The sequence below is a fragment of the Poromitra crassiceps genome (assembly GCF_964638095.1).
Source record: "Poromitra crassiceps genome assembly, chromosome: 17".
Classification (NCBI taxonomy): domain Eukaryota; kingdom Metazoa; phylum Chordata; class Actinopteri; order Beryciformes; family Melamphaidae; genus Poromitra; species Poromitra crassiceps.
Genome location: NC_139635.1, coordinates 36502383 through 36526659, shown reverse-complemented (window position 1 = coordinate 36526659; position 24277 = coordinate 36502383). Strand labels below are relative to the sequence as shown.

The 24277-nt window shown below is 40.8% G+C and overlaps 1 protein-coding gene across 2 annotated transcripts; it reads left to right on the top strand.

The window, feature by feature from the left end:
- The first annotated feature begins 1071 nt into the window (after positions 1–1071).
- On the top strand, positions 1072–24007 carry pold3 (polymerase (DNA-directed), delta 3, accessory subunit). Of its 2 annotated transcripts, none has more exons than XM_083653595.1 (12): positions 1072–1183; positions 1850–1905; positions 3903–4002; positions 5148–5187; positions 13554–13686; positions 14208–14463; positions 14552–14624; positions 15556–15679; positions 16547–16716; positions 17850–17938; positions 20865–20946; positions 22817–24007. In XM_083653595.1, exons 1-12 carry the CDS (start codon positions 1127–1129, stop codon positions 23023–23025), a joined length of 1389 nt encoding a protein of 462 aa, XP_083509721.1. In that variant the 5' UTR covers positions 1072–1126; the 3' UTR covers positions 23026–24007. The 2 variants fall into 2 exon arrangements, with proteins under 2 accessions (XP_083509721.1, XP_083509720.1); XM_083653594.1 differs by having other exon boundaries at positions 20862–20946.
- The last annotated feature ends 270 nt before the right edge of the window (positions 24008–24277 follow it).

Genomic DNA, 24277 nt, shown 5'->3' with positions numbered 1-24277 from the left:
GAGCAATGATGACATCATCACTGATGACATCACTCACTGATGACATCATCATTGAGTGCTCGAGTGACATCACTGCAATTCTATACATAAGTGATATCATCAGAGCTTTCAAACCCCTCCGTCGAGAAGCAATGAACCCTTCTGCTCTAGTAGGTGGCTCTGAAATTTTCTGTGACACTAAAATTATGTGCATATCGCTGATTTAGACAGCTTGAGAGCGAGAGTCGCAGGCAAGCCTATGTACGGATAAAGGACTGTAGGGTGGACGACGTCATACCCGGAAGAGTCCGAAAGGGGCTAGATTTGAAGGGCCCCCTGGAAATTCTGGCTTGGAGCCCCAACAAACGCTAGAATCGCCACTGATTTAGGGATATCATTCAGTTTCAGTTGTTCTAGTCTCATACTGTATCTAGTCTTGTGAGCGATTGAAGTTGATAGTTTACCAGACTTTTTTTAACGTGAGACAGCTGGCGCAGACATTTAGTTTAACCACCTCTTTGCACCAGAGCCCTGTTTTAGCTGAAATCTTCACTGTAGCCGTGAGCCGAGGCCCGAGCCTAACCCTTTGCACTTTCACCTCACAGCGACAATGAAGATTTCAGGGTGTGTGTGTGTGTGTGTGTGTGCGTGGAGGGCGTGGGGGGTGTTTATTTGTGTATGTGTATGTGTGTGTGTGTCTGTGTCTGTGTCTGTGTGTTTGTGTACACACACACACACACACACACTCACACACACACACACACACACACACACACACACACACACACACACACACACACACACACACACACACACACACACACACACACACACACACACACACACACACACACACACACACACACACACTTGTTTTGACAAAAGCATGATAAAGGATTGGAACACGTTTTAAAAGGACACATTTTACGGTAATACTGTATCACAGCAACAGCAGCAATAGCCTTTGTTCACCTGTAGAGGGCAGCCGATAGTCTCACAGGAAGACCATGGAACGGAACCATGAACGGAACAGCACATGACATGTGGCCGGAAGTAAATAAAGAGTGTTCCCCGGCTTCCCGCGCAGTTAAATTGTCGCAACAAAAGTCAACATAGCACCGTCCACCGACACGCACATTTAAACACTATGGACGAGCTTTATTTGGATAATATCGATGAATATGTCAACGATCACAACAAGATAGTAAGTGAAGTCTTGACTGTTGATGCTTCCTCTTGTTTGGCAGACAGCATTTCTGCCAGACATTATCCCTGGTGATAGCCAAGCTAACAACATTAGCCTTACTAGTGAGTGATATAATAATGTCTGTTTGCTAGAAAATGACTGAAGACATTTTACGAATCGTTAACGGTATGGTCTTTTGGTAACGCTCAAGTCCAATTGAACCTCAGCAGTTGATTCGCACTGCAAGCTAACGTTACCGCCAACAACTGTGCATTTTGGTGGACGACATCCCGAAAGTTAAATAATAAGTGATACGTGATGTTTTTGATGTGTGCCGAATTGAAGGGTGACTCCGCTACGGATTCGTTCAAGGTTCCAAGTCCTGCTCGAACAGACAGTACGTTTGCCAAATAGTGCCGGATTTTTTGAATGACGTTTGGCGTGAAGTTTTTCATACAGGGAATGGCACCCACCGGGCTAACAGTAGCGTTACTGGTTGGCTAACTACATGTTGTATCATCACAGGGGACCATACAGTCGTTAATGTCGCGACTGTATGGTCCCTTTAGCGGTCTTTAGATGTAATGTCTTTGTAGACTGAAATACTCAACCAACATGTCTTTCTTTCGCCAATGTCGTATTAATTTGGACAGCCAATGAACACGTTTTGTCTCAATTATGCAGGTGACCTATAAATGGCTGAGTCTCACTCTTGGGGTCCATGTCAACACAGCAAAACAGTGAGTGCACTGCTATTCCTATCTAGGCTAGCAACGTGGATGAGGAAAACACTGTGTGTGTGTGTGTGTGTGTGTGTGTGTGTGTGTGTGTGTGTGTGTGTGTGTGTGTGTGTGTGTGTGTGTGTGTGTGTGTGTGTGTGTGTGTGTGTGTGTGTGTGTGTGTGTGTGTGTGTGTGTGTGTGTGTACTGCAGTGACTATAGTAGCCTATGTATTGGCCCCTTACAGGGGTTGACAGTATGATGCAAATCAAATGACCTCACATACAGTGCAACATACATATAGTAATCAAGAGTTCAATGACGTTAGATTGCCCTGCACAGCTCAGATCTTCACATTGGTGCCGGTGGTGTCAGGAAGGAAGTCCATAGTAAAAAGGAAGAAGTTTCACCGCACACAATGTGGAACTTTTAAGTTGATTTATTCTCTAAAAAAGCAACGCGTTTCGCCACTCAGGCTTCATCAGGCTCATATCATTCAATCACATATCAGCACAATGTTTTTATAGGCTGCACCTGTAATCAGTGGAATGGGCAGCAGCTGACAGAGGGCTACCAGGAGCCAATGGTAATCAATTCCAATCTTCATACAAATTAGCAATGGTTACATCTCATTCATAATATCAAAAGGCTCAATCAATATCAATACAAGTATTAGGCCATGAACAACAATATATATATATAAAAATCATTAATTATACAAAAGGGCAACAATACATTTTACAAAAGGTAGGGCAACAATGTTACAAATATACATACTTCAGCATGCACTGGGATGCGTCATCAGTGATGTTAACTGGGGTCGTAAGGTGTTTCGGCTCTGTTCAACATCATACACCCTCGCCCAGTAGACCCAGCCGAGGCCGATTAAGACCCCGACCCGCATCCCAGAAGCAGCCGCACACGGATCAGCCCTCCTACTCTGTCTGCAACGTTGCCCGTGGAAGGGCCGATCACGCCCAATCCGCTGCAATAGAGCTAGTGCTAGACCGCAGCATTGCGAGACCCTTCGGTGCATGGAGGCTCTAAGGCGCTATGGGTTGTCTCCCGGCCGCTCTCCTCCTTCGTCTCACCAGGCCCTCCCGGGGCAAAGGCATCCAGTGGCAGAGTGGATGCCTCAAGAAGGCCTGTGCGTTGCACGTCATTCGGCTACGCCGAGCACCTCGCTCTAGCCTGAAGGACCCCAGGCCGCGCCGATATTTACACAGATTTTCGGGAAGCTAATCCGTAGTGTTTGTGGATTTCTCCCTCACGAGAGAGCCAGGCTGGGGTGCTAAACCCATCCCGTACCAGATGCCGTCTCTCCGACTGTCAACCGTCTCTCCAGCTTGTCACAAATAAATATACTCCATGATCCCTGCTTCTGATCCCTACATAAGGGGAGGGAGGGTGGTGAAAGGGGAAAAAAGTGTAGGAGGGGGTGTGGTCCTGCCTTTCCTCACTAGGTGGCATATCTGGAAGCAGAAAGAACATGTTAATAATAACAGGCACAAATAAATTACAAATCCATTACAATATACATTCTACAAAATCCACCAAGATCACAACACGACATTTAATTCGTTATCTTAAAAAATACCCAACTCTATCCCTGTGAAAATAGGGACGGGACAGAAGCTGGACTCGGGTGAGGGAATATCTTTTCCTTACACCTACTACTGTTGCCCATTCCACTGATTACAGGTGTGCAGCCTATAAAAACATTGTGCTGATATGTGACTGACTGATATGAGCCTGATGAAGCCTGAGCGGCGAAACGTGTTGCTTTTTTTAGAGAATAAATCAACTTAAAAGTTCCACATTGTGTGCGGTGAAACTTCTTCCTTCATACATATAGTAATATTTACATTCATATATCTTTTTCTGATTAACCATATTGGGGGAATACAGCGTAATGTCACTTGGCTAAAAGGATAATTAAGAGTTTTTCAGATAGCTGGCTAGGTAACTTTTTTTAAACTGCTAAAACATACTGATGAAAATGTGTGTCCTTGTTTCAGGATGCTCTACCATTACCTGGATCACAAGAGGAAAGAAAGCTCGGCTCAGCTGCATGCCACCTATCTGGTGTCGGGCAAGTGTGCTGAGAATGGCCACACGGTAGGAAGCAAGCCAATTAACAAGACATGTTTGGCACCGTCTTTGTCTTTATACACGCCCCAGGAAGAGGTACCTCATGTAGGCCGATTATAATTCCCAGAAAATGAGAAAATAATGTATTTTTTGATTAAAAAAAGCGTTTTTAGTTTTTCCATTAACACACAAGTTTAGGTTTTGATTGAACTATCGATTCCACACAAAATGTAGCGTTTTAGAATAAGTGTAAGTGTTAAATAAGTGTACATTGTTAAATAAAAGTGCTTGTTGTCCACTCCGCCCTTACCTGGCTGCCTAAGTGTGAAAAGCTTCTCCAACTTTGATGGCCGTTATCTCTGAATGTGGCTTTTAGGAGTGTGAACATTCAAATAAGCATATCTTGATTGATTGATTGATTGATTGATTGACTTTATTAATGGATATAGAGACAACAACAAGATCCAAGGGATAGCATGTAAAAGTGTAAACACGTATTTCCAACATGGTCCCCGATGTTCTAAAAACAGGACAGACAATAACACAAAACACATAGTCATCTAAAAATCTGTATCAAAAATCCCCATCACAAACATAAAATAGATTTAGACACCAATAAATATGGTACTTGAAAAGAACCTATCCTAAAATCATCCGTTATTAGTCACACTCAAAATTGCATTAGAAACTACATAAACACACTTACTCAAGAAAATAAGACAATCATCACAGTAAAACACATTATACTTACAGGACCTGCCAAAATTAGGCCTACTAACCTACCCAGTCACTTTGCTCCAGAGATGAGCAAGGACCCGACCTCTAAAAACCCCTTCATCTTTTTCAGATTACAATGTGTGACACGTCATTTGAAAGTTTATAATCTGCACTTTAATCATCTGTAAAAAACTGAAAAATGACCTCTGCCTACATGTGTGTCGAAATCCCAGCAGCTGTTGTAACATAACAAACAGCTTCTCAGAAGAGACACTCAAAATGAGTGCCTGAGATGTCAGCTATGCATGTCAGCTAGATCATAATTAAACAGAGTCAACAATGATCAACAACCAATCAATAAGCAGTCAATCAATCATTTTACTCTGACACTGTCACACTGTGTGTCTGTTTTGATTGCAGTTGTGACAGTGCTTTCTGTCATGCTTCCTTTTCAGGGTCATAAGGTTTCAGTGGTCAGAGAGGACCAGCTGGAAGGTAGGCTGATGCCATGTGGTTTCCCCATAACCCCGCCTAGTTTTTGGTGTTGTTTTGGTCTGGGGGCGGGGGCTGGGCCGGGCTGGCTCATGTGCCTTTTTGTACTTTTATAGTGCATTGCAAGTGAACAACATGAAAACACATGACATAATGACACAGGACAACATGGAAACACATGACATAATGACACAGGACAACATGGAAACACATGACATAATGACACAGGACAACATGAAAACACATGACATAATGACACAGGACAACATGGAAACACATGACATAATAACACAGGACAACATGGAAACACATGACATAATAACACAGGACAACATGGAAACACATGACATAATAACACAGGACAACATGGAAACACATGACATAATAACACAGGACAACATGAAAACACATGACATAATGACACAGGACAACATGGAAACACATGACATAATAACACAGGACAACATGAAAACTCATGACATAATAACACAGGACAACATGGAAACTCATGACATAATAACACAGGACAACATGGAAACACATGACATAATGACACAGGACAACATGAAAACACATGACATAATGACACAGGACAACATGAAAACACATGACATAATAACACAGGACAACATGAAAACACATGACATAATGACACAGGACAACATGAAAACACATGACATAATAACACAGGACAACATGAAAACACATGACATAATGACACAGGACAACATGAAAACACATGACATAATAACACAGGACAACATGGAAACACATGACATAATGACACAGGACAACATGAAAACACATGACATAATAACACAGGACAACATGGAAACACATGACATAATGACACAGGACAACATGGAAACACATGACATAATGACACAGGACAACATGGAAACACATGACATAATGACACAGGACAACATGAAAACACATGACATAATAACACAGGACAACATGAAAACACATGACATAATAACACAGGACAACATGGAAACACATGACATAATAACACAGGACAACATGGAAACACATGACATAATAACACAGGACAACATGAAAACACATGACATAATGACACAGGACAACATGGAAACACATGACATAATAACACAGGACAACATGAAAACTCATGACATAATAACACAGGACAACATGGAAACTCATGACATAATAACACAGGACAACATGGAAACACATGACATAATGACACAGGACAACATGAAAACACATGACATAATGACACAGGACAACATGAAAACACATGACATAATAACACAGGACAACATGAAAACACATGACATAATGACACAGGACAACATGAAAACACATGACATAATAACACAGGACAACATGAAAACACATGACATAATGACACAGGACAACATGAAAACACATGACATAATAACACAGGACAACATGGAAACACATGACATAATGACACAGGACAACATGAAAACACATGACATAATAACACAGGACAACATGGAAACACATGACATAATAACACAGGACAACATGAAAACACATGACATAATGACACAGGACAACATGAAAACACATGACATAATAACACAGGACAACATGAAAACACATGACATAATGACACAGGACAACATGAAAACACATGACATAATGACACAGGACAACATGGAAACACATGACATAATGACACAGGACAACATGGAAACACATGACATAATAACACAGGACAACATGAAAACACATGACATAATAACACAGGACAACATGAAAACACATGACATAATAACACAGGACAACATGGAAACACATGACATAATAACACAGGACAACATGAAAACACATGACATAATGACACAGGACAACATGGAAACACATGACATAATAACACAGGACAACATGGAAACACATGACATAATGACACAGGACAACATGGAAACACATGACATAATAACACAGGACAACATGGAAACACATGACATAATAACACAGGACAACATGGAAACACATGACATAATAACACAGGACAACATGGAAACACATGACATAATGACACAGGACAACATGAAAACACATGACATAATGACACAGGACAACATGGAAACACATGACATAATAACACAGGACAACATGAAAACACATGACATAATAACACAGGACAACATGAAAACACATGACATAATAACACAGGACAACATGAAAACACATGACATAATGACACAGGACAACATGAAAACACATGACATAATAACACAGGACAACATGAAAACACATGACATAATGACACAGGACAACATGAAAACACATGACATAATGACACAGGACAACATGAAAACACATGACATAATAACACAGGACAACATGAAAACACATGACATAATGACACAGGACAACATGAAAACACATGACATAATAACACAGGACAACATGAAAACACATGACATAATGACACAGGACAACATGAAAACACATGACATAATGACACAGGACAACATGGAAACACATGACATAATGACACAGGACAACATGGAAACACATGACATAATAACACAGGACAACATGAAAACACATGACATAATAACACAGGACAACATGAAAACACATGACATAATAACACAGGACAACATGGAAACACATGACATAATAACACAGGACAACATGAAAACACATGACATAATGACACAGGACAACATGGAAACACATGACATAATAACACAGGACAACATGGAAACACATGACATAATGACACAGGACAACATGGAAACACATGACATAATAACACAGGACAACATGGAAACACATGACATAATAACACAGGACAACATGGAAACACATGACATAATAACACAGGACAACATGGAAACACATGACATAATGACACAGGACAACATGGAAACACATGACATAATAACACAGGACAACATGGAAACACATGACATAATGACACAGGACAACATGGAAACACATGACATAATAACACAGGACAACATGGAAATACATGACATAATGACACAGGACAACATGAAAACACATGACATAATAACACAGGACAACATGAAAACACATGCCATAATAACACAGGACAACATGGAAACACATGACATAATAACACAGGACAACATGGAAACACATGACATAATAACACAGGACAACATGGAAACACATGACATAATAACACAGGACAACATGGAAACACATGACATAATGACACAGGACAACATGAAAACACATGACATAATAACACAGGACAACATGGAAACACATGACATAATAACACAGGACAACATGAAAACACATGACATAATGACACAGGACAACATGGAAACACATGACATAATAACACAGGACAACATGAAAACACATGACATAATAACACAGGACAACATGGAAACACATGACATAATAACACAGGACAACATGGAAACACATGACATAATAACACAGGACAACATGAAAACACATGACATAATAACACAGGACAACATGAAAACACATGACATAATGACACAGGACAACATGAAAACACATGACATAATAACACAGGACAACATGGAAACACATGACATAATAACACAGGACAACATGAAAACACATGACATAATAACACAGGACAACATGAAAACACATGACATAATAACACAGGACAACATGAAAACACATGACATAATAACACAGGACAACATGGAAACACATGACATAATAACACAGGACAACATGGAAACACATGACATAATGACACAGGACAACATGAAAACACATGACATAATGACACAGGACAACATGGAAACACATGACATAATAACACAGGACAACATGAAAACACATGACATAATAACACAGGACAACATGAAAACACATGACATAATGACACAGGACAACATGGAAACACATGACATAATGACACAGGACAACATGAAAACACATGACATAATAACACAGGACAACATGAAAACACATGACATAATAACACAGGACAACATGAAAACACATGACATAATGACACAGGACAACATGAAAACACATGACATAATAACACAGGACAACATGAAAACACATGACATAATAACACAGGACAACATGAAAACACATGACATAATAACACAGGACAACATGAAAACACATGACATAATAACACAGGACAACATGAAAACACATGACATAATAACACAGGACAACATGAAAACACATGACATAATAACACAGGACAACATGAAAACACATGACATAATAACACAGGACAACATGAAAACACATGACATAATGACACAGGACAACATGAAAACACATGACATAATAACACAGGACAACATGAAAACACATGACATAATAACACAGGACAACATGGAAACACATGACATAATAACACAGGACAACATGGAAACACATGACATAATAACACAGGACAACATGGAAACACATGACATAATAACACAGGACAACATGAAAACACATGACATAATGACACAGGACAACATGAAAACACATGACATAATGACACAGGACAACATGGAAACACATGACATAATAACACAGGACAACATGGAAACACATGACATAATAACACAGGACAACATGAAAACACATGACATAATAACACAGGACAACATGGAAACACATGACATAATGACACAGGACAACATGAAAACACATGACATAATAACACAGGACAACATGGAAACACATGACATAATAACACAGGACAACATGAAAACACATGACATAATGACACAGGACAACATGGAAACACATGACATAATAACACAGGACAACATGAAAACACATGACATAATAACACAGGACAACATGGAAACACATGACATAATAACACAGGACAACATGAAAACACATGACATAATGACACAGGACAACATGAAAACACATGACATAATAACACAGGACAACATGGAAACACATGACATAATAACACAGGACAACATGAAAACACATGACATAATAACACAGGACAACATGAAAACACATGACATAATAACACAGGACAACATGAAAACACATGACATAATAACACAGGACAACATGAAAACACATGACATAATAACACAGGACAACATGAAAACACATGACATAATGACACAGGACAACATGAAAACACATGACATAATAACACAGGACAACATGGAAACACATGACATAATAACACAGGACAACATGAAAACACATGACATAATAACACAGGACAACATGAAAACACATGACATAATAACACAGGACAACATGGAAACACATGACATAATAACACAGGACAACATGGAAACACATGACATAATGACACAGGACAACATGAAAACACATATAATGACACAGGACAACATGGAAACACATGACATAATAACACAGGACAACATGGAAACACATGACATAATAACACAGGACAACATGGAAACACATGACATAATGACACAGGACAACATGAAAACACATGACATAATGACACAGGACAACATGGAAACACATGACATAATAACACAGGACAACATGAAAACACATGACATAATGACACAGGACAACATGGAAACACATGACATAATAACACAGGACAACATGAAAACACATGACATAATAACACAGGACAACATGGAAACACATGACATAATAACACAGGACAACATGGAAACACATGACATAATGACACAGGACAACATGGAAACACATGACATAATAACACAGGACAACATGAAAACACATGACATAATAACACAGGACAACATGAAAACACATGACATAATAACACAGGACAACATGGAAACACATGACATAATAACACAGGACAACATGGAAACACATGACATAATAACACAGGACAACATGAAAACACATGACATAATAACACAGGACAACATGGAAACACATGACATAATAACACAGGACAACATGGAAACACATGACATAATAACACAGGACAACATGGAAACACATGACATAATGACACAGGACAACATGAAAACACATGACATAATAACACAGGACAACATGAAAACACATGACATAATAACACAGGACAACATGGAAACACATGACATAATGACACAGGACAACATGAAAACACATGACATAATAACACAGGACAACATGGAAACACATGACATAATAACACAGGACAACATGAAAACACATGACATAATGACACAGGACAACATGGAAACACATGACATAATAACACAGGACAACATGGAAACACATGACATAATAACACAGGACAACATGGAAACACATGACATAATGACACAGGACAACATGGAAACACATGACATAATGACACAGGACAACATGGAAACACATGACATAATGACACAGGACAACATGAAAACACATGACATAATAACACAGGACAACATGGAAACACATGACATAATAACACAGGACAACATGGAAACACATGACATAATAACACAGGACAACATGGAAACACATGACATAATAACACAGGACAACATGGAAACACATGACATAATAACACAGGACAACATGGAAACACATGACATAATAACACAGGACAACATGAAAACTCATGACATAATAACACAGGACAACATGGAAACACATGACATAATAACACAGGACAACATGAAAACACATGACATAATAACACAGGACAACATGGAAACACATGACATAACACAGGACAACATGAAAACACATGACATAATAACACAGGACAACATGGAAACACATGACATAATGACACAGGACAACATGGAAACACATGACATAATAACACAGGACAACATGAAAACACATGACATAATGACACAGGACAACATGGAAACACATGACATAATAACACAGGACAACATGGAAACACATGACATAATAACACAGGACAACATGAAAACACATGACATAATAACACAGGACAACATGGAAACACATGACATAATGACACAGGACAACATGAAAACACATGACATAATAACACAGGACAACATGAAAACACATGACATAATAACACAGGACAACATGAAAACACATGACATAATGACACAGGACAACATGAAAACTCATGACATAATAACACAGGACAACATGGAAACACATGACATAATAACACAGGACAACATGAAAACACATGACATAATAGCACAGGACAACATGGAAACACATGACATAATAACACAGGACAACATGAAAACACATGACATAATGACACAGGACAACATGAAAACTCATGACATAATAACACAGGACAACATGGAAACACATGACATAATAACACAGGACAACATGGAAACACATGACATAATAACACAGGACAACATGAAAACACATGACATAATGACACAGGACAACATGAAAACTCATGACATAATAACACAGGACAACATGGAAACACATGACATAATAACACAGGACAACATGGAAACACATGACATAATAACACAGGACAACATGAAAACACATGACATAATGACACAGGACAACATGAAAACTCATGACATAATAACACAGGACAACATGGAAACACATGACATAATAACACAGGACAACATGAAAACACATGACATAATAACACAGGACAACATGAAAACACATGACATAATAACACAGGACAACATGGAAACACATGACATAATAACACAGGACAACATGAAAACACATGACATAATAACACAGGACAACATGAAAACACATGACATAATAACACAGGACAACATGAAAACACATGACATAATAACACAGGACAACATGGAAACACATGACATAATAACACAGGACAACATGAAAACACATGACATAATAACACAGGACAACATGGAAACACATGACATAATAACACAGGACAACATGAAAACACATGACATAATAACACAGGACAACATGAAAACACATGACATAATAACACAGGACAACATGAAAACACATGACATAATAACACAGGACAACATGAAAACACATGACATAATAACACAGGACAACATGGAAACACATGACATAATAACACAGGACAACATGAAAACACATGACATAATAACACAGGACAACATGGAAACACATGACATAATAACACAGGACAACATGAAAACACATGACATAATAACACAGGACAACATGAAAACACATGACATAATAACACAGGACAAGAGGGAGAACCAGACTCAAACTGACCGATACACAACAATAACAATGGATGAGAGTAGCGGGGAGAGAAGAAGAAAGGGCAACAATTTAAAGAAGCAAAATGTGCCCACCTTTGATTGAAAGTGACATGTTCATGCAAAAGTAAAAGTAGTCGGAGCACATTGAGGGAAAGTGGAGTACACCAAAAAAAGTGAATTAAAACACTCACATCTCATAAAAAAGAGAAGGAAATCAGCACTTTGTAAAGTTTCCCAGTGGACATATTAACTATTCAGCATTTTCCTTTGCAGATGCCAAGTCCAAGATGAGCTTGATAGTCAGTGTCCATGTGTACAGCGTGCAGAAAGCTGTGCTGAGAGACAGCGGTCCGCTCTACAGCGTGGACTACGATGCCGTGAAAGACAATCTGAAGAACTGCAGCAGGTACGTCTGTCCTCTTGTCACTGTGCCAGTAGAACTAGAAGGGAAAAGGGATCTGGGCTTTTGACAGTCCACACGTGTGGAAGGTCTGGAACAATAAGAAAAATGTGAATAAACCCCCCCCCCCCCCAAGACAAATTAACTCCTCATCCACTTGGGGGCAGCCACTCCCCTCTCACCTGATGATGAACCATCTGTCGTCACACCTAAAGCCCGCCCCTAGCTGCCTCATAGGACACTGATTGGTGCTTTAGATTCAAATCAATCGATTGGAGCGCGGCAAGATGGATTTGTCGCGTTATTGTGATCGAGCGCAAATCCATTTTTTTCTTCTTTTTTTTTTTACTGTCATGATTCAGTAGTTCGCTGGTTGGCTTGGTTCCACCCTTAGAACTCGTTATAAGGATTTTTCTAAATGTCTACTATGGAGGAAAATGAATCGGGAACTCTCTCTTCCGGGGCAAGAGACGTCACGTAACTTGTTCCGCTCTATTAGCTTGCTTGTGTTTTGGTCGTGTTTGCAGGTACAGTGCCATACGCTGTGCCGGTGCAGAGCCCATGTCCTCTGTGGAGATGGAGCAGGCCAGGGAAGAGGTGCAGGCTCCAACGCCGGAGCCTCAACATGTCAAATCGGCCATGAACGGTCACGGCAGTCTGGCTTCTAAACCCTCCACCAAGCCGCCCAAAGGCATCATGGGGATGTTCGCGAATAAGACAACTCCCAAGAACCAGGACGCCGGCAAAGAGGGGAAGTCGCAGCCGAAAGAAGTTGCACCTGTGGTATGGCTTTTATGCTCCTAATTGTTGTTTCTAGGGAAATCAATGTACAGAATGGTATAATGATGTTTTGATTGTGTTTATATTGTAGGTTGAGCCCCCCAAAAGCAAACCAGCTGGAAAGACCAATCCAATGTTGAACTTCTTCGGGACTCAAGTGGCAAGTAAGTTATATTTGCACCAGCTTATTCTCGCTGTCAAAATGGTGAATGACTGGAACTAAATGTCAACCGTATCGAACACCTATAACATAAACGTGGAAAGTTAGCAACATGTCTAAAAGGGTATAGGAGTAGAGCTGACGCGGGATCGATCGAAACACAGACAACAACATGCACGCTCTTCTCTGCATTTGCGGACACTTATTATGAGCCAATATCTCCTCGACATTGCCTTGATGGAAAAAAAAACAATGCAGCTAAAACTAGTGTTTTTAATAACACTCACGACAGTGGAGAGGTGTGTGTGTGTGTGGCTTCAGCTATATGCAACCGTACCTTCGGTCTGTCAAATATTTTTGACAAATAACTTAATTTTGTGCATAAGTAAAAAAAATAAAATAAAAAAATAAGCTGTTGCTAAAATGGAATCATGACGTATGACTCAATGTACTGCTAAAGTGATACGTCATGGCAATTTGATTGTGACTGAAGATGAGCTAGCATGTTAAATAGCTAGCTAGCTGTTAGCTGCTAAAAACCTCTTTGGGGCGGCGCCAAAAATTCCTCTATGCAGGAAAACCTCTGCTTAAATCCAGATGAGTAAAGGGCCGATTATGCTCAACGTTAAATATGGATCTTCATACGGATGGAGCTTTCTTTCTGTCCGTACTCTGCGTTCATTTTGTGCATAATTCTGCACGCTTTCTGAAAGCTTCCGGGTACGGATGAAACGGAACAGTACCACTCACACATTTGACTCTTTACTGCCCAGTGCCCACTTGTGGATGTATTGCTTAACACGATACCAACGTGAAAGACGCATGAAACTATATAATGTGGGCAGTGACGTTTACACCGTTTGAAATGGACGCATTTATTTTCGGATGACAAACAATGATGCATCAATGAGCTCTAACTGTGTCTCGCCTCACAGAGAGACCCGACAAGACTGTGAAGGAGGAGGTCGTGGCTCCGTCCACAGCCGAGCAGACGGCTGAACCCACACAAGAGGCTGTGGCAGTGGAGCCGCCCAGGGAGGCTAAGAAAGACTCCAGGAGGTAGCTAGCTAGCTGTGTGTGTGTGTGTGTGTGTGTGTGTGTGTGTGTGTGTGTGTGTGTGTGTGTGTGTGTGCGTGTGCGTGTGTCTGTGCAAGTGACTTGAGACACCTAATCAATGCTGATACTGTATGTTAATGGAGTGATGATAATACAGAACATGCGTTGAATTCCTGAATTGAATTTGAGCTATTCAGTGTTCTAAGCAGACCGGATGGCATGCAGCAGATGATAGAACGCTCATCCATAAGAGACTTGAGACTTGACTTGGACTTGTGACCAAAGACCTGACTTGACTTGGACTGTAGCTCAAAGACATCTTGTGTGTGTGTGTGTGTGTGTGTGTGTGTGCGTGTGTGTGTGTGTGTGTGTGTGTGTGTGTGTGTGTGTGTGTGTGTGTGTGTGTGCGTGTGCGCGTGTGCGCAATGAATTGTCCTTTGATCCAACATTAATGAATTCTACACATGATTTAGCATTTAAAGCAAGTAGGTATTTAAATGAAAAATGTGTAGAGTCATTATTTTTTATCTAGTACGGTAATTTTTTTTAGCCTGAAAATAAATTTTGGACAGTGGATCCATTGAGATCCAGTGTCACCACTGGTGCCACTAATCAAGAATTGAATAATCTGATCTCAATGTGGCTCATTCCAAAATCAAAAATGAATCGCTTATGCAGAGATGCAGAACAGATTAAATATGGACCTGGATCTAGTGTTTCTTATTTGTAAAGGTCCTCGCAGCAGCCAACTTTGGTAGTTGACCGTTTTTAAACTCCTTTAGAGGTGTGTGCACTGAAAAGTATACGTGTTCTACTAAAAGTCAAATATGGCTTTCAACATAATGAAATCAAACGTCTTCCTCCTTGCAGCAAAACGAAGCGAATGGAAGCCTCTGACAGCGAGGAGGAGAAGATGGAGAAGAAGAAGAAGAAGAAAACGAAGCGAATGGAAGCCTCTGACAGCGAGGAGGAGAAGATGGAGAAGAAGAAGCGGCGCAGGATTAAGAGGCCTGTGCCAGACAGCAGTGATGATGATGAGGGTGAGTGGCTCTAGCTTTCTTTTCAATGGTGACACATATACTTATACCAACAGTTTGAGTTCAATGACCTAAAACCAGGCTTCTCTAAACAGGAAACAACACATGAAACATAGTTTCAATAGTTGTGTCAATATGGCGTCTGGGTAGTGTACAGTAGTGTCCTCTAGAGAGAGAGTGGCGTCAGCGGAGGACCAAAATGCGAGACTCATTAGCCAATGAACAGCCAGGAATGGGGTCTCGCGCTACTTTTGAATGCTAAAATAAAGCTGACAATTTGATTCAAAAAAAGAAAAAAACCACTTTCAAAGTACAACACAAACTGTCCATTTTGCTGCAACTCGACAGTGCTGCTTAATCCAGCGCCTTACTTCCTGGAACTCTTGAGAGTAAAAAACTGGTCCATTGGAGTGAATGGAGATGTCGCGACTCTTCTATAATTCATATGGCTCTGGTGTAGAGGTAAAAGGACTCGCCTACCACCGGGGGAGACCCAGGTTCGATTCCCGGCAGCGGTACTTTCCGGCTTGGTCAGACGTTCAAATGGCCGTGCCTGCGGGTGGGAAGCCAGTGTGGGGTAGGAGTCCTGGTATGAGTCCACTAGTGCCTCCTCTGGTCGGCCGGGGTGCCTCTCCATGGGGGAGGGGAATTGGGGGGGGGCAATAGTGTGATCCTCCTGCACGTGAAACACCTCGCTGTCCGGTTGAAAATAATGTAAGTCGCTCGCTGGCGACTGCACATGTGCTTTTCAACAACTCCCCCCAAATCAGCAGAGGGGGCGGCCCAACGACCGGGACAGCAGGAGGAATTGGTCAAGTACAATTGGGGAGGAAATGGGAGAAAAATCCAGAAGAAGGGGGGGGAATAATGTAAAAAATCTAGATTATAGATATATATATATAGATATAATAGTTGAGTTTAGGGAGGATTCCTCAGAAAATAACTTATTGAGTCCTAATACACACATGACTTAATACACATATACTTCACATTTCATGTAGTTTTACTGTGATCTCTCATAATGTTGTGGTTGGCATGAAGAATAGTCCTCAGCTACAGAGCGATGTGTCCTCCTAGCTGAGTCATATTCTCGTGAGAGAAAATATTTCAAACTGTTTGTTTCTTCACTTGTCCAGTCATTCCAGATTCTCCACAACAGCCACAAGTGAGAGAGCCGTCGCCCTGTCCTGAAAAACCCATCAAGGAGTCTGTGTCACATTCAAATGTAAGCACTCAAACTTCTGTTTAGACCTTTAAATAAGTCAGTATTTGGAAGGGATGTGTGCGATATGAGTTGCCCCAGGGTGTGTGTGTGTGTGTGTGTGTGTGTGTGTGTGTGTGTGTGTGTGTGTGTGTGTGTGTGTGTGTGTGTGTGTGTGTGTGTGTGTGTGTGTGTGTGTGTGTGTGTGTGTGTGTGTGTGTGTGTACCAATGGTATTTCTACAGATGTGACAGTTTATTCAGAACTGAAAAATCACACCCACGTGTTTAAGTAAGGCCATGTTCACATTACAGGCAAATCTGATTTGCTGATAAAGTCATTAATCATCATTATCTTGATTGGTTTCCCAAATCTGATTTGGGAGTGTGTCCGCACTGCCACAAATCTGATTCTCAAGTCGGATCTGTGAGTCAAGACCTAAACAGCCTATCTGCATGGGTTGCTATGGTAACGACGTGGGCGTCAGTAAATATGTACGTTGGTGACGTGGTTTTCCTGCGCAGAAGCATTAGATGACGAGTTGCGAGTGACGTTCAAATCAGATTTGGTGGATCTGTGCGTCCGCACTGAAGACACATCAGTCGAAGGCAGATTGGGAACTACCTCCATATGTGGTTTGGGACAAGTGACACAAATCAGACTTGGAGCGTCCAGACTCATAAAACCAATCTGGATAAAGTAATTATAGGTCATTAAAGTTCACAAATCAGATTTGGCCTCCTAGTCTGAACATGTCCTAAGTGATGCAGTTCATAGGGTACTCCTGATTGGTCCATCCTCTCAAGCTACAAACGAACACACATGTCACGCATAGAGTTCCTAAGTAGAGCTGTGCATCTTCACTGATCTCACGATTCGATACGATTCGATTATACAAGTCTACGATTCGATTCGATTATACGATGCATCTTAAATCGATGCATCACTTTTTCCGCAATACATGATTTATTTTTTCTCACTTTCTTTTTTCTCACTGTGTGGCTACTTTTAAAATAAAAGTGCATTTGGAATTGCATTGTATTATGATCCATAATTAAAATAAACAACTGCATGTACTTACATTCTATTTTATTTGATTATTTAACACGTTAACTGCCAGCGACGTATGCATACGTCAAAAAAAATCCAGCGCTTGACTGCCAGCGACGTATGGATACGTCAAAAAAATCGTTTTTTTTTTTTTGACGGTGGGGCGTTGATCAATCCCTTTTACGTCTCCTGTACAATTATTGGAGGTATTGAATGTGTATAATCTATTTTACCGACCCACTAAGTGTTGACAGTGCTCCCCCAGACGAGCGAAATCAAAGAAAAAGGGAGCAAGGAAATGGCGAGGCGATTTTACAGTATTACATTCTCATGAAAATGGTTGGGGGAAAACGCTCTCGTTTTCGCACTGATTGCTGGCGATGCGGGATTGCAAATTTACATAATACATTACAGGTGGAACACACTTTGAAACACGCAGCATAAATATGACCAGAATCGCAAAAGCTTCTCTCAACCAAAACTCCCAAGAAGCGAGCGAATCCATGCCGACTTCCTCAAACAGCAGCCTGCAGACAGGCACAGGAGAGCAGCAAAAGCACTGAGACTGTGACGGCCGCGGCAGCCAAGAAGAGGGAGGAGTTGAGGAGTTGAAGCAACTCTGCCTCTCGCTCTCTCCCTCTCTCTCTCTCTCTCTCTCTCGCTCTCTCTCTCTCCCTCCCTCCCTCTCTCTCTCTCTCTCTCTCTCTCTCCCTCTCCCCCTCTCACTAGGATTAAACCTAGTGCGTCTCCCTCCCGAGAGGGAGGGAGAGAGAGAGAGAGGGAGGGAGAGCGAGAGGGAGGGAGAGAGAGAGAGAGAGAGAGAGAGAGGGAGGGAGAGCGAGGGGAAGGGAGAGAGAGAGAGAGAGAGAGAGAGCGAGAGGGGGAGGGAGAGAGAGAGAGAGAGAGAGCCAAAAATGAATGGTTAAAGTGACAGCTCTATCGAATTTCACAAAAAGCCGTTTATCTCTGAATATTTTTTCTCATGCTAAAACCATGCTGTATTCAACTGATAATGCTTACATAACTACTAACTCTACAAACTAACTCTTTTAGACAGAGAAAGTACACATTCTATTAGTACTTTTGAGATATTGTATGTTCACAAACTCCAAGCAGAAAATAATCCTCGGCGCTTGTAAAATGAGCCACAATCCTCAAAAAAACGGCTTGGCAGAAGCTACCTACAGTAAGAAAAAAACGGCTGGCAGTCAATGTGTTAAAAAAAAAAAAAAAAAAAAAAAATCGATTTTTGATATTTGTTAATCGATTCAGAATCGTCCTATTAAGCATCGCGATGCATCTCTGAATCGATTATTTTCGGCAGCTCTATTCCTAAGTCACGCCCTCTTCCGGGTTACCCATGGGGCCTATGGAGTGAAATTGCCCATTTATTTCCCCATAGGGGTTTCATAAAATGCTTATAAAAAGATATTTACTTGGTCAAACCAAGTGATTCAGTTATATTCAGAATCAGGAGAGACCAGAGAACATTTCACTCAGACCAAAACAAAACTTTTTTTTTCTGTCCGAGTGAAATGTTCTCTGGTCTCCTGATTCTGAATATAGCCGAAAATCCTTGTTTGTCCAAGTAAACCTCCTTTTTATAAGGATTTTTACAAAACGCCTATGGGGAAATTAATGGAGAATTCACCTAATCGGGTCACATGGGCAATCTGGCGATGCTCTACCACACTGAAGTGATGCTCTACCACACTGAAGTGCTTGATATCTCTTAAGACTTCTTAAGTCAGGAAATATGTAGAACTGATGTAATTACTGTAAGGTGATTGTGTCGGGGATACATGGGAAATCGATTTCATTTATTCGACTTGCATGAAATGTTCTTTGTGTTGTATGTTGAATATGTGGTTCAGCATTTGTGTGTTTGTGTCTTTCTGCAGCAGCAGCATTCTGAAATCAAGATAAGGAAGAGGAGGCGGGTCATGAAATCTCATACCTTTCTGGATGATGAAGGATGCATGGGTATGGTACCAATCAGAAATTGAAAACGAATGAATGTTTTTAGTGAATTCCAATTGCTCGATTTATCTCAAATATAAGTAGCCTACTTTTACAAAAAAAACGAACTTGTAGCCATGATGAAGACCATATAATTTATACACAGAAGATAATAACCATATAGAGTGCCTCCGCCGGCGATAACCATTATGGTTTCGGGTTGTCCGTACGTCCGATGTTCGTTAACACAATATCTCAGGAACGCCTTGACGGAATTTCATCAAATTTGGCTCAAACGTCCATTTGGATTCAATGATGAACTGCTTAGATTTTGGTGGTCAAAGTTCAAGGGCACTGTGATCTCACGAACAGCATTTTCTAGCTCGTGATTTCTCAAGAACGCCTTGATGGAATTTCGCCACATTTGGCTCAAGTGTCCACTTGGACTCAAGGATGAACTGGTTAGATTTTGGTGGTCAAAGGTCAAGGACACTGTGACCTCACGATCGCCATTTTCAAGCTCGTTAACGCAATATCTCTAACACCTTGACTGGATTTCTTCACATTTCGCTCAAATGTCAAATTCCGGACAGACATGCATGTCTACTGCTCACTTGTTGGCGGAGGCATATATCCGCAGTGCGGTCGTTCTAGTTTGTATGGGCATTTTGGTTAGATGCCTGAAATAATAATAATGGTTAACAAACATTTATAAAACTGAGACCTTTGTGTTCAGCAGGATAACCTTCACAAATGAGGACCACTTTTATGATTTTTGAAGTGTTTTCGCATTTACACTTCACAAATCATAAAAGTGGTGTTATGAAGATTCTATTGCTGAACACAAAGGTCTCAGTTTCATAAACTTTTAAACGCAGATCTTATTTCAGGCATCTAACCAAAATCTCCATACAAAAAAACCCCATTGACTTGCAGATGATGGAAGCGCCGATGCTAATTTCTGGGTCAGCCTACAAAAATACATCATCCCTGCGGTACTCTATAGCATAAACAATGGCCACTAAATGATAGAGCCCGACCGATATGGGATTTTTGAAACCGATACGATACCGATTTTAGGGAATAAAAAATTACCGATACCGATAATATCGGCCGATATTTTTATTTTATTTTATTTTTGTTTTTATCATCAAATGTTTATCCCCCATTAGTGCTAATCCCCCATTAGTGCTAATTTTTTATTTATTTATCCTGGTTGCTGCTCCACCCTCTGCCGATCTGGGGAGAGCCGAAAACTGGCTCCATGCTTCCACATGGGCAGTTAGCCAGCCGCTTCTTTTCACCTGACAGGGGAAGCTTCACCGGTAGGACATAGCACGTGGGAGGATCACGATATTCCAACGAGTTCCCCTCCCTCCGAACAGGCGCCCTTAACGACCAGAGGAGGCACCACATCAGCAACCCTCAAATATCAAACACTTGACAAAGATATGATTGAGTTGACATGAATTGAAATATGTGATGTAGGCAGGATATTTTACAGCTTATTAATAAACTCAATGCAATGAAACAGTAAACTTAACTGGGAATTTAATACCGGTAATTATAAATAACTAGAAATACAAAAACACAATAGAATAGTTAAGAAAAAATATCAAATATACACAACATGCTGTCCATGCTGTCTATAACTTATATATATATATATTAAAAAAAAAAAAAAAAATCGGCCGATATATATATATATTTTTACCGATACCGATATATCAATAATCGCCAATATCGGCCGATAATATCGGCGGGCCGATAATATCGGTCGGGCTCTACTAAATGAACAGATTTGGTTTTCTCACTGGCCTCGGCAACGGGTCGTCATTGCGATGTTCAACGCTGCCTCCTCATCTCTAAACCCAGACCATCCGTTTTTCCACAGTGACAGAAAAAGGCTACGAGAGTGAGTCGTACTCCGAGGCGGAAGATGATGTGAAGGTCGCCAAACAAGCTCCGAAACATCCCATGCCAGCAGCACAAACGCACACGAGCAAGAAAGCGGACGAGAAGAAAAGTAAAAAGAAACCGGCGTCCAACGCAAATAAAGGAAGTAAACAAGCTTCCATTATGGGATTTTTCCAAAAGAAATGACGGAAGGCGCTGTGAGACGCTTTCATCGGCAGCGAGGAATAAACACGAGACTTGCTGTCATCTTCTGGGTAAAATGACTCAGCTGTCACACATCACATGGACAAATATATTTGCTTTCAACACATTCATGTGTAAGGTTAGGATGACATATTACATTTTACTTATCAACACAGTAACGACAAGAGCTGTGTGTGAATACTTGTCGTAGGAAAGAAGTACTGCATTGAGAAGTCACAGGTGGATGTTGAAAATGACATGGTGGAGGCTACAAGCATTTGTTGACACGAGTGAACCATCTCTGCTGTAACGGCATCTTGACAATCTCTGGTTAGCAGTTTCTAACAAGTTGCTGTCTGTTTACCTTTGGAGAACATGCTGGCCATTTTGTTCTCTTGTCATTTTAGATGAGTTCTGCTTGTTAAAGGTTTATTCTAGAGGTGGGAAGTGGGAAGTGAAGTTATCAAATAAAGTGCCAAAGTCACGCCCTCTTCTGGGTTTGACATGGGACCCAAGGGATTTCATTCCCCATTCATTTTCCCATAGACATTTAGAAAGTTTTACTTGGTCAAACCAAGCGAGTCAGCTAGAATGAGGAGAGACCGTAGAACATTTTACTCTGACAAAAAAAGAAACGAAAAAAGGTGACACCCCCCCCCCCCCCCCCCCCCCCCCCCACACAGACATTTTGGTCCGAGTGAAATGTTCTACGCCTGGTCTTCTGATTCTGAATATAGCTGACTCGCTTGGTTTGACCAAGTAAAATAAGAATTACAAGGAGTTTTCTAAACCTCTATGGAAAAATGAATGCGGAATGAAATCCCTTAGGTCCCCAGAAGAGGGTGTGACTTTGGCACTCTGTGGGCGCACTGTAAAACTGATTATTCCAATGCAGTGCAGCAGCCTAGCTGCCACTGGTGTGCCTCATCCAAGCCGTCTGGGGGTATCGTTGAAAAGCTGATTTGGAGAGCGATGGTCTGATAATGCGTGTGGCAGCTGGCCCTTACTGATGTGGGTCTCCTGAGCTGTATCTATATCAGCATGTCTTGTCAATGGACACCCAATCTTCTGTTTGAATTCATTAAAGTATTTTCTATAAGTTGTGTCTTCTCATGGTTAAACGATTAACATGCCGCAGCAGTAAGCCAGGCAACTTAACTGGGTTTCTTATTAACAGTATGAGCCTAAGTGGCTTATTGTAGTTGATTTATGACTTTTCCATGCGTCAAAACCAGGTTACCAGAGTAACTGAGTT

Bases quoted from the DNA above. Each gene is read 5' to 3' on its own strand.
- pold3 (XM_083653594.1), top strand. From the start codon at position 1,127: ATGGACGAGCTTTATTTGGATAATATCGATGAATATGTCAACGATCAC. The intron at 1,906-3,902 runs GTGAGTGCACTG...TCCTTGTTTCAG, and splicing joins CATGTCAACACAGCAAAACA to GATGCTCTACCATTACCTGG. The intron at 16,717-17,849 runs GTGAGTGGCTCT...TCACTTGTCCAG, and splicing joins CAGCAGTGATGATGATGAGG to TCATTCCAGATTCTCCACAA.